The 12,345-nt window shown below is 39.9% G+C and overlaps 2 protein-coding genes across 22 annotated transcripts in view; one reads left to right on the top strand and one right to left on the bottom strand.

Moving 5' to 3' along the window:
- The window catches only part of VEZT (vezatin, adherens junctions transmembrane protein), a 77,803-nt gene extending 77,464 nt beyond the window's left edge, over positions 1-339 (bottom strand). For 5 of the 18 annotated variants that reach the window (XR_011650283.1, XM_058308554.2, XM_058308546.2 and 2 more), the window contains exon 1: positions 202-320. Coding sequence is in view for 12 of the 18 variants with exons in the window: in XM_058308554.2 (XP_058164537.1) it covers positions 202-237 (36 nt within the window). In the remaining 6 variants the exon portion in view is untranslated. Of the gene's footprint in view, positions 1-201 lie in introns of all 18 variants that reach the window. The other 13 variants (XR_011650281.1, XR_011650282.1, XM_058308550.2 and 10 more) reach the window with 6 other exon arrangements.
- A 126-nt stretch (positions 340-465) lies between these two features.
- Positions 466-12,345, top strand: part of FGD6 (FYVE, RhoGEF and PH domain containing 6) — a 160,166-nt gene continuing 148,286 nt past the window's right edge. For 3 of the 4 annotated variants that reach the window (XR_009188302.2, XM_004465757.4, XM_071219006.1), the window contains exons 1-2: positions 466-865; positions 5,994-8,421. Coding sequence is in view for 3 of the 4 variants with exons in the window: in XM_004465757.4 (XP_004465814.1) it covers positions 850-865; positions 5,994-8,421 (2,444 nt within the window). In the remaining variant the exon portion in view is untranslated. The remainder of the gene's footprint in view (positions 866-5,993; positions 8,422-12,345) is intronic. The other variant, XM_004465758.4, reaches the window with a different exon arrangement.

Below are 12,345 nucleotides of genomic sequence, written 5' to 3'. Positions count from 1 at the left end.
CCAGGGCGCCGCGAGCTACACCTGTCAGGCTGCGGCCGACGCTAGGCCCCGACACAGCCGGGGGTTCAGTGGCTGAGACCGAAAGGAGCGCGTCGCCCGCCCCCTCGCCCGGGTCTCGGCCCCATGCCTTGCCTCCTAGCTTTCCCCATCATTTTTCTCCTCAAACAAAGGCAATCCACACCCACCGCCATTTTCCCTTACCTCAAAAACCACCTCTTCGTCAAACTCCGGTGTCATCCTTCTCCGCCATGCCACCCACCTCAGCACGATGGGAAACGAAGGCGGGAGAACAGGCGGAACCGACGCGACGGAATTCTGCCCACCCCGGTGGGTAAAGAAAACTACGATTCCCAGCATGCGTCGCAGGCACGCCCCATTTTTTTTCAGATCCTCCTATTGGAGCAGAGGTGAGTGTGTGGGCGGGAGGAGCAGGATGAAGTTTGAGCCCTCTGATTGGAGGACGCTAGGGCTTTTGTCTGCATTTTACAAGCCACGACTAACAGGGGGCGCCTGGAGCACTGATTTTTTCTCCCCCAACTGGGAAGGGGCACGCGCCGGCAGAACCGCGGAGCGCGCAGCTCGTGCCCGCTTCTGCCTCTCCGCCCCGAGCTCGGCGGGGCAGCGCTCGTGTACACCCGCCTGCCCGCCCGCGGCGGCTCGCGCCCGGGAGCGCGGCTGGGTCCCCGTAGCTGGCCGCATCCTTTGTGCGGCGCTCGGGCTGCGCGGCCACGGGGCGGAATGCGGACGCTGCGGGGGGTTTTCTCTTCTGTCCAAACCTTTGAAACAATGGACTGAAAGGGGATCATGGATTGAGGGGGGCGAGCGGGGACGCGAGCTACACGGGGAATCATGACTTCTGCTGCGGGTAAGTGACGGCGCTCGCGCTGCCGCTGGAAAGTTTGTAGAGAGCGCCGCTGGTCTTCGGCTCTCGAGCAACTTTCTTCTCTAGGGTCGGCGAGTTGTGTGTCCTCTGCCTTTCCCCCAAACCTCAGCAAGTTCTGAATAGACTGGATTTGCTGCCGGATTTATTGGTACCTTTCTGCCAAGAGGAGCTGTTTGAAAATCCGTGAATCTCTTGGGATTGACCTTCACAGGGAGACCTGTATCGGGGGCTCTTGCGCCAGGTGAAACACGAACTATAAAGAGAACGTTTGCTCTTCTCGCCTAAAACCTGAGCGACTTTGCCCTTGCGTGTGAAAATAGTTTAGATTCCCATGTTAAGAAATCATTTATTCTAGGAAAGGGCAGTATTCCCAGCGTGTTGAACTCGGCGACTCTGTGCTGAGCCGCTTTAAACCGAGTATCTTATTGCCTATCCCTGCTCTTATTAGGTAAAGAGGCTGAGACGCTGTTACTCAGGTCGTGGTGGTGGTACCTCTGTTATCAGAAGAGCAGAGGAATAGGATAGCCGATTGCAAATTTCTGCCCTCTTCACCCAATTTCTTTGGGAATTCTTTAATTTCTACCTGGTTCTTGGGTAAACAAAGGCATTTTCTGTCTACCTCCCATAGTCTCTTCCTCCCATCCAGATGAGCGAAACCTTTGTGTGAAATTTGAGCAATTCTGGACATTGTATTTCTGAACATTCTTAAGGAACCGTTCGTATTTTTTCAAAATAATGACTATAAAGTGGTGTTACACTCATTTTATAAGTATAGGTTAATTTTTAAACCAGGACTTACTAATATATTACGTAAAGTTTTAATGGTTGTTTTTTTTTCTCATTTTTGTCGATGTTGACGGGAATAAACTTTCATTAGAAATTTATAGTAAAATAGTTTAAAACTTCTCCACTAAGTTACTTCTGGAGTAACATTAAATTAGCAACATTAAATTTTCTTAGCTTTTCTTGGCATTTGCTTAAAATTCCTGTAGCTTTAACCTGTTAAACTGTTTTTAAATATTCTGACTTGTATTATTTCCAAAGCCTAGATATATAGTATTTGAGTGTTGCATTGCTAGGTATAATCAGATTATAACTAAGGCAAGAAGTTAACCAGTAGGAGTAAGAAAGCAAGATGTTGTGAAGTTTTCTTGTTTGATGATATATGTATGTATGCCAGATATGTCATCATACATTGTTAAAGCTATGTTAGTTATAAACACATTTTTCCTCAACTAAGGGAGGCTTTCTACTAATTTAATGTGAATTATTTTCAGCCTAAATTTCATCCTAATTGTTCAAGTTTTCTTTATTACTGTAGCAGTGTAAGTAACTTAAATTTAAAGTGGTTAGAATATTTTAAATCCTTGCGTTAAGTTTTCAGTTCTCCCTTTTTGGGGGTGGCAAATAAATTTAAAATATTCATTCCTTATATGTGTCAGCTTTCAATTCCAGTCATAACAGTTTATAATGAACAGATATAGAAGCATTTAATTTGACATTTAAAAATGTAAACCTTATTTCTAGAGCCTGGTCCTGGATATTTATGACTCTTTCCTTTCAATTACCCTACAATAATGCAAGCTGTTTTTATACTCTATCAACTTTACAATTAAAGAAATCCACAGACATTTTTGTGGTGTTTAAAAGAGGAATGTTTCCTGTGTTTTGCTGAGTTAGTTGGTTTTTAGCATGGCTCACTGAGACACATTAGCTACTTTTTTGTTCACCCATCTGAAGATTTGTTTTGGCATCTATGGGCAGTATGGAAGAGAGAACTGGAGTTATCTAAGTTATACATATCCTGAAAAAGAGTTTACTCTGTTTTTTTTCCCTGCATCTGTCTAAGAGTAGAAACTTAGAAATTTAAGAATTATTCTAGAGTTGTATATGAAACTGGAGAGGTAATTTTAAATATACAGACCACTATCTTAATGTCTGTGATTTGGATTTTGGCTGTCCTATAGCCGAGAAGGTGTACATATAAACCATAGCCATCTGTGTGTAACAGATGACGAGTATATTTATAATAGTAAAATGGTACTAGTGCTTTCCTTTCTTACCTTATTTTTCCCTGGAGCCAAACAGCTGTGTAAATAAAAGATTTGCTGCTTTGCTCTAAGAAGCTTTGGGTCTGACTGTTGATACAGTATTAAGATCCAGAGGTGCTGGATTCATTTCTAATAACTGTATACTTATTTCAAGAGTTTGACATTGGCCCAGACCATAATATAATGACTTGTTATTTTTTGAGTTGTGTTTCTGTCAAAATACAGCTGTTGAAAAAAAAAAGAATTTTAGGTATTACCGTACCAATCATAACTTAGTTGGACACTTGTTCTTATTAATCATTAAGGGTTTATTCAATAATCCTATTGAAGTCAATTCCTACTAACTTTTCAAAATATTATTCTATATTGAAATGGATATTGATTTTTAAAAAATTAATTTCCTGTTACTGAGACATTTTAAGGGTATATGTGTGTGGCAGCCCTGACTATTCCTAAGCCTTGTTTTCAGCGCTAGTCAGTGAGACAAATTCTCTGTCTTCCTGGATGCCCCCATGGAGCTTGCTTTCCAGGGGTGGAGACTGACAAAGGCCTGGTAGTAAACACAGGGTAAAGAGGCTAGAGAATATCAAGGGTAGCTTCTGCTGAAGCCAGTATCTCAGAGTCAAAATCTCAGAATCATGGGCTTTAGAAATCGTTCATTCAACTCTCCCGTTTACAGGTAAGGAAAATGAGGCAGCAGGATCTGCACAAAGATGCAATTGGGGTTAGCTAGCTCCCCTGAGTTATGGTATTGGCTTCCTGTAATATATGGTAATATATGTAATATATGTAATATATTGGTAAGCTGAAGTTTACAATTAGTTATTTAATTCAGTGAATATGCTTCCTGGGCATTAGGTACATAATGATTGGCTATATTTATTTGGAATCAACCCCATCTCAATATACTGATATATACTTAAGTAAATTTTTAGGACACTAAGTGAGGACAGGGATTTAAGTCTCTTGGAAGCAGCCTCATATTCAAAACACATTTAAAGAAAGGATACCAGAGATTAAAAAACTATTTAACTAAGAATCAAAAATTGATCCTTCAGAAAGTGAAAGATTAATTTGATGAAAGGTTTTTATTATCCCTTCAAAAATTACAGAGTAAGGATGTTTTGAGAATGTTTACAGAAGTGAAATCAACAGGACTGGTCTGCCAGTTTTCATTATCTTAATAAGATGGAGTGAGAGGGATTGGAAGAGGCCTAGAACAATCATACTTTCTCTTAAGACTTGAATTAATAGATCATGAGTTTAATTTAATAGACCATTATTCCAAGATTTATCACTAGACTGAACAGTTTTTGTTGAACAGCTAACTGAAATTGTATAGCTTTAGGAATTTCTATTGTTATTTTGAAAATATTTCATTGTTTTCTTTATTTCTGATAATACTCTACCCAGGAATTGAGTGAGAAGATTTGCTATCATGTAATCTTAGATAGCATTAGGAATTTGGGAAATTCTTCCTTCATTGATAAAAGGAAGTAGAGCACCCTACCCTTTTTTTTTTTTTTAAACTCCGTTCCGGGTAATATCTAACTGTTGTGACTAATTTCCTTTGTTGAAAAGAAAATCACCACCAAATGAAATGTCAAAGCTAGTGTATAGTCAAGTAATTAAACAATGTTTCATAATACTTTGCTGCAGATATTTTGAAAATTGTATTTTTTATTTATATAAAATTTATAACTTTATAAAAATACTTATATTTTATATATTTTAAGTATATATGTATTTTTATATGCTGAGGAAGAATTGATACATTGTGTTTACCTTTTAAATGTACTAGAAGAACAGTTATTAATGAAGGGTACACAGCAGAATTTCCTGTGGAACTTAAAAGAAATACAAATGTTGAAGCTCTATCTCCAAAGACTCTGGTTGATTAAGTCTGGGGTAGGGCCTAGACATGTGACTTTTTAAAAAAATGAAATTCTATGAAGGATTATAATGAAAACTCTGGATCGATAATCCCTGCACAGTGAAATACCAACTTGATTATGACCCCCAAATATAATACAACAGAATTAATATTTGGTTTTTAAAGTTAAGAAAATTTCTGATGTCTGTTTTCCTTTTTAAGATTGTTTTTGGGTTCTGTGTGTTGAAGTGGACAGATCGTTGATAAAAGGCATTTGTACAACTCTATTGTTGACCATTTAGGTAGAAGAATACTATTGCTTTCCATAGGAGTATTTTAAAGAGTCCCATCCTACATTAAACTTATACAAGTTCAACTCTCAGCACTGAGCAAATATACTGAAGTGCTCCTCCTACCATATGGGTCCCAAACAGAAGCAAGTTATTTCATTTAGTGTCAGTTAAAGGTATGGTAATCTGTTCCAAAATTGGAAGAAAAACTGTCAGTATTGGACTTATTAAGAAAGGTACAGGGAAGTGGACTTGGCCCAATGGATAGGGCGTCCGCCTACCATGTGGGAGGTCTGTGGTTCAAACCCCAGGCCTCCTTGACCCGTGTGGAGGTGGCCCATGCGCAGTGCTGATGAGCGCAAGGAGTGCCCTGCCATGCAGGGGTGTCCCCCATCCAGGAGTGTCCCCCACGCGGGGGGGCCCCACATGCAAGCAGTGTGCCCCATAAGGAGAGCTGCCCGGCACGAAAGAAAGTGCAGCCTGCCCAAGAATGGCGCTGCACACACGGAGAGCTGACACAGCAAGATGATGCTTCAAAAGGGAAACACAGATTCCCAGTGCCGCTCATGGTGATGGGAGTGGTCACAGGAGCCCACAGCAAATGGACTCAGAGAGCAGACAACTCAGGGGGGACTGGAGAGAAATAAAAATAAATAAATAAATAAATCTAAAAAAAAAAAAGGAAAGGTACAGTATTCCCAAAGCTATGTATACTAGAATTTAAGGGCAATTTAAGAAATTCTCAAGAGTGATATTGATTATATACAATGTAACAATCTGCCTTATAAAATGCAAGTTCACCATATTGTTAAAAGCAAAAATGTTATCAAATTTATTCGTGTTTCATCTTTTGCTTTGGTTATTTTGTCACCAAATTATTGTTTTTTCCTTTCTAGAAGTTAAGAAGCCACCAGTGGCTCCCAAGCCAAAGTTTGTGGTAGCAAATAATAAGTCATCTCCACCTCCTGTTGCACCTAAACCGGATATGGTGATTTCCAGTGTTCCCCAGTCAGCAAAGAAAATCAAGCCAGCAATAGCCCCTAAACCAAAAGTTCTGAGGGGTTCACCTGTTCAAGACATTGGTCAATTATCATCAAGGAAAAGCACTGTGAACCTAGAAGAGCATAAGCAGGAATTACCTGAAAACACTGACAACTTTAATTGCAAAAATGTAGGGGACCAGAGCAATGATTATATTTTATCGATGTGTTCCTGCAGTTCTGAGTCTAACCATAAACTTGGAAATAGACGGAATTTGTGTGTAAAGCAGCTCGTTTTAGAGCCCTTAGAAATGCATGAAAATTTAGAAAATAGTAAAATTGATGAGTCCTCTTCAAATATCAAAACTAGGAATAAATGTGATTTTCATGGTATAAAGGGAAAGAGCCAGAGTGGAGTAGTTTTAAAAGCAAGCATCTTAGAAGAGAAGCTCAAAGATGTTTTAACACAACGAACATCACCTTTTAGTTCACCGCAGAAGCAGAGATCCACAGAAAACCGTGGAATGAATAGTGGCTGTAGTTCCCAAAAGCAATGCAGTATTGAATTTGTGGATTTGTCATCATCCCTTTCCAGCTTTGAGAACATTCTTGATCATCACCATTACCTACATTCTCGTATTGATGAATTTCAAAATTTTGGAACTTGTCAGGATGGCAGTGAAAAGAGCAGTAATTGTCTTCATTCACTTGAACAAGAAGCTCTGGAGAATGGTAAAAGGAGTACTTTTATACCTTTAGATGGAGACAGTAAGAAATCAGAAACAAAAGACCTTGGTCCCTTAGAAATTCACTTAGTACCATATACCAGAAAATTTCCAACTCCCAAACCTAGAAAGACACGAACTGCACGTCTATTACGCCAAAAGAATGTAGATACTCCTAGTGAAAGTACTGACATACCAGAAAATTCAGATGGTAGCTCTTCTTGCCTTGTTGAGGACAATATGAAAAATAATAAAATAGATGCTGTTTATCAGAATTTTTTGTGTAAGCAGGAACAGGTAGACGAAGTGATACAAGGAAGTAAAAGTGAATTGAATCTGGACTTCAAGAGTGACAGACAAAACTTAGATAGTTCACAGAAAACTGTGTGCCATGAACATTTATCCTTTGAAAAAATGGTACCTCCTTTAGATACTGACTCTAGTTTGAATTCTGGCAGCAAGACAGTAGCAGATAGCTCTAGTATGTCACTTGCTATGGACAAAGGAACCAGTTTTATAAGTTGCAGTACTCTGTCTACAAGCCTGCCTAAACAGCTCAAATTAACTTGCAATGAACATTTGCCTACTGCCTGTAACTTGGGAGTGTCTGCCCCTCAAATACAAAAGGAATCTATAGTAAAAGATGAAAGTTCCTCAAAAATTGTTCCCAAAAAACCTCAAAGACACAGCTTACCTGCTTCAGGAGTACTTAAAAAGGCTGCCTCAGAGGAGCTTGTGGAGAAAAGTTCTTATCCCTCAAATGAAAACATTTCAGAGAAAGGTCTGGAAAGAAATCATGTTCAGCATTTGAGTGCCAAAAACCGTGATATGTCATCCTCCTTTGATATGACTAAACGGGCTACAGAAAAGCCAGTGTGGAAATTACCTCATCCTATCTTACCTTTTTCAAGAAACCCAGAATCCTTAAAATCTGTCACTATATCCTCAAATAGTGAGACCTCAACTTCTGTAACCAAACCTAGAGCAAAATCTTTATCTGCTATGGATGTGGAAAGGAGCACTAAGCCTTGCAAAGACTCTCAAAAGAAAAGTTCTTTGAAGAAGTTGCTCAACATGAAACTGTCCATCTGTTTCATGAAGAGTGACTTTCAGAAATTCTGGTCCAAGAATAGCCAACTCGGAGACATGGCCACAGGGAGCCCTTCGGGTGGGGATCAGAAAGGGATTGAAAGTGATTTCCATGGCTTGTTGGTAGGAGAAGACAAGAGAAGTAAACCCATCAAGGCATATTCTGCAGATAACTGCAGCTTAGAATCCCAAAAACAGAGGAGGAAGTCTCGGGGTCAGACCAGCATTGCTAATGGTCCCAGAGCTGAGTCTTTGGATGACCAGAAGCTCTCCAGGGAGTCATCATCTCAGGCCTCTTGCAAACCTGTTACAAGTGGCTGTGTACCAGAGTATGAAAACATATGCCATTATGAGGAAATACCAGAGTACGAGAACTTGCCATTTATTATGGCTGTAGGGAAAACACCAGAGTTTGACTGGCAGAATTCCAGCAGCGTGGAGGACACTGATGCAAATGTGTATGAGGTAGACGAGCCATATGAAGTTCCAGACAGCCAGCTGCAACTTGGACCCAGACATCAGCATTCCAGGTAAAATTTAGGTGCCACACAGGCATTGTTCTTTCACATGTATTATTGCAATTAACTTTCAACAGCCCTGTGAGATAGGTACACATGAGCAGGGAGTGGGGATTGCTTGGTGAGAGAGACTGGTTCAGTTAGGAGTATATTCAAAAAAATAAAGAAAAAACTTGCATTTCTGTTTCTGAAATAAACCCGAGCATTGACCATGATTCTTCAATGCACTCAACTATTTGTAATTATTTGTCTTGTCTTCAAAATAGCTGGTAAAATGGATTCTTAAACACTATATACTTTTTAAAATTTTAAAACTATTGCTTGGTTATGGAATTCTTATTCCAAAGTGCAGCCTTCTTTTATCATACAGTTAGAATGCGTATTTGCGATGCAGATTTGGAGCTGTTGGCTAATTTAGAATTCAAAACTACTTCAACGAAGGCCTGGAACAGGCACCAATTCAGATTGTAGCAGTGAACCTGGGGCAAGAAATTGTCCAGGTCATTGAGGTTTATTTGGTAAGTGGAAGAAAGCTGTGTAGGTATTGAAATCCTTGCATTTACTTATGATGCCCTTGTCAAGTAAAAATTTTAAATTTGCAGGAGTTACCACTTTTTGAGGATTATCTTATTTTTTTGAAGGCTTACTGCTGACTTCAGATGAATATAGAAAAAAGGCAAACACATAACTACTCTTTCTTTCTTACTTTTGTATGTACAGTTCCTTGCCCTGGAATTCCTACTCCATCCTTCTTAATGAAATCTTGCCTGTCCTTGTTGGTCTGGTTCAGTGGTCATTGGCTTCACCAAGCTTCCACAGTTACCCAGTGGGAAGTGTTCACTTCCTGTTCTTACCTCCCAATTCTGATGTGGTATCCTCATAGTTGTTGACTAAGTCTTGTTTTATGGTATGATTATTTGTTGTTATGTCTGGCATTCTGTATTCAGTTTTAAGCTCCTTGAAGCATTCTAATTTTATCTTTTTATTCTGCATGAGACAAGTAAGGGGCTCACAAGACATTTAGGCCCTGTTGGTTGGGTGTATGAGTGAATGAATGAAAAAGAGGCCAAGGAAGCAACTGTTGCAACTGCTTCCTTTTAAGTCCATACTCACAAAGGTAGCCTTTGCTTTGTGTTTGATGTGTTTGTTTCATGTTAAACTAAAAAATGCATAGACCCTTTTTGTGCCACATTTATTTGAAGTCTTCACATTTCCATTAGTCCGCTAAATTCAGGCCTCTGAATAAAATGGGACTTTTGTAGAAATATTAACATACCTGGCACATAGTGAGGACTGAAAAAAAAAAAGATTACTAGGTGAATTGAATAAATAAAATTGTCAAGCAAAAATTTAATCAGCCTACCCAGTAAAATGAATTGATTCAAGTTCTTTTAACTTTCAGATTCTTTCCTAGCTTTTTTTTAAACCAGTAATCTCTGCCCTTCCTCCTCATGCCTATAAAAGGTTACTTATCACCCTTGCCTGATTTTTCTCCTAGCTGACTCCATTCTGTTTACATCTTTCTACTCTCCATAATTTGGTACCTAGGCAAAGCCTCTTCTTTGGCATAAATATTCTGACAGAGAGGTGGAGTCAAAATACCCAATTTTCTAAAAAATTTGTATTTTCGTGTCTTTAATTCTTTTTATGGAAGAACATGCTTTTGTATAGTGTATGTATGTGTATTAAAGAGGAATGACTTTTAATTTGGCTTCTTCATGATACAGTACTATCTTGTTTTTTTGTTTTGTTTTGTTTTATTTTAAATTGAAGGTTTGGCCCTTGGGGAAACTTTCCTGCTGTCCCTGAGGTTTAACTCTCTAGGGTTTGTCTCCCACACAAATTCCCCACTCCTGGAACTTGTCCTTTATCTAGCATGCTTCTTGTGCAATTGGGGCCTGGCTGGTGTGGGGGGAACCAGGTTGGAGGAAGTTAAAGTATGCAGCCAGCCAGGGCAGCTGGACAGCATACATGAGGAGTGTTCTTTCTGGAGGCTCCTGGTAACTGAGGGCAACTTTGGACAGGTTGTCAAGTAGAACAGCCTAGTGAAGGGTTGGTGAGTTCTGCTTTGGTGTTTAGCTTTCCACAGTGATTTTTGTTCAGGCCTGGAGCAAGAAGCCCTAAGTGGGCTTGAGACTCCTAAAATGGGCCTGCTGAATCAAAAGCCTTAAGTTATAAGATACAGGTTTGCCTGGGAGGCTGCACCTTTTGTAAACAACATTGAGTAGACTCCGAAAGCCAAGTGGAAGCTTCATGAAGAGGACATCTAGACACCCTAAAGTAGGGTAAATGAGAAGCAGGGCATGCATGCATTTCAGGTGGATCGGGAGGATCAAAGTGGTATCCTGTTTGGTAGTCCGTGAAAATGTTGACCTCTGACTTGGAATAATTACTTCAAAATCCAACACCCTAGGATCCTAAAAAGATAAGAAAAAGCTCAAATATGAACCAGCTTTAAGATATTTCTGCTGGAGTAAATCAGAAGAGTGTCTTTACCAGGTTTTCAAACCTTAGGAAAGAGTCTGGATCTTAACTGAGGGCACTGGTTGACAGAGAATCACTAGTTTTACAGATTGTATATGTATAACCAACCAAATTCTGGATTAGTAAAAACATTTGGCAATCTTGGGAGTAGCCCATATAGACAGCTTCTTTAGAGATTAGATGCTCCATAAATCCAGCCTCTTAAAATTTACAAGTTTATAGTATGTTTATTATTTATCAGGAAAGAATTGTAAAGTCCCCAATCCCAAATATGATGTGTTCTAAAAGTTCATGATAATTTGGAACTCAGAGTGCATTTCCCAAAGAAGCAGTATTGGGAATGGATGTTAAGGTCCCAGTTTAGCTCCCAAATTATATTAACCATTCCTGTATTGGCCTATTCACCAACCAGGTGAATTCTCTCAGTTCTCACAGCACCTCTGTGACTCTGATGCAAACTAGGACTGAGGCTAGAGCCTTGGTCAGCATGGGCTTGAGAACAGGGGATGCTGGGAGGTGGGAGGAGCAACTCTACAAGGTCTGAGGCAGTAGGGTTTGTGGAAAGGGTGAGATGACTAGGGAAGAATGAGGAAACAGGAGGGGGGTGGCTGGGCTTGCTGTGACAAAGGCCATAAGGCTTTGGGAGTGATAAGGAGAAGGGAAGGGTGGGGCGGTTGGGAATTAGTGTGCGGTGGATTTTCTTTCCTTCTTTTTCTCCTTATTACTCCTTTCCCTTCTCTCTTTCCCTCCCCATTCTCCACTGCTAACTGCCTGATTCTGCTTTTAGAGATTCTGACAAGAATCAGAAGAGTGAGAAGAAGGAAAGGGGGAAAGCGGATGAGTAGGGGATGAGGGGGCTGGGTGGGGATAAGGAGGAGCATTGAGAACTTCTGTCTTGGGAGATGACGGCCCTAGAGCCAAAAGTGAAGGTGAACGAGGAGGGTGGAGGGGAAGGTCCTCATAGCCCTAGAAACAGTAGCTTTAGATATTCCCAGATAGGTCATAGTTTGTTCATAGCTCTGGGTTCTCAAAAGTTTTGTTGAATTAAGACTGTGAGCTGTTCTGCAGTATTCCAGTGTGGGGACAGTTCTGAGCCTTTTTCCCTGAAATGTTTCAGACATAAAATTAAAACAACTCATAGATGATGGTCTCTTTTTCACTAATAGGCAGGTGATGCGTGCTCACTTATTAGTACTTTTATTTAAGACATTTGATTTTCATAGGGCAGTTCTTAAAATGTGGACTTTTGATATTAAAGGATTATGGACAAGTCAGCAAAATACTGGTGTCTGAATGTTGGATTTTTCCTCCAGACATTTTAGCAGATTTCTTGATTCTTTAATCAAGAAAACTTTCCATGGAAACATTCCAGGTTTTTCCTGTTTTAGTTTGTCCTTATTAGCACTCCAAAGCATGATAATTGTATTTTCCTAGGTAACCTAGCAAACCTTC

Source organism: Dasypus novemcinctus, chromosome 12 (genome assembly GCF_030445035.2).
Source record: "Dasypus novemcinctus isolate mDasNov1 chromosome 12, mDasNov1.1.hap2, whole genome shotgun sequence".
Classification (NCBI taxonomy): Eukaryota; Metazoa; Chordata; class Mammalia; order Cingulata; family Dasypodidae; genus Dasypus; species Dasypus novemcinctus.
Note: the sequence above shows the minus strand (reverse complement) of the source record. Positions and strands in the feature narration are given on the sequence as shown.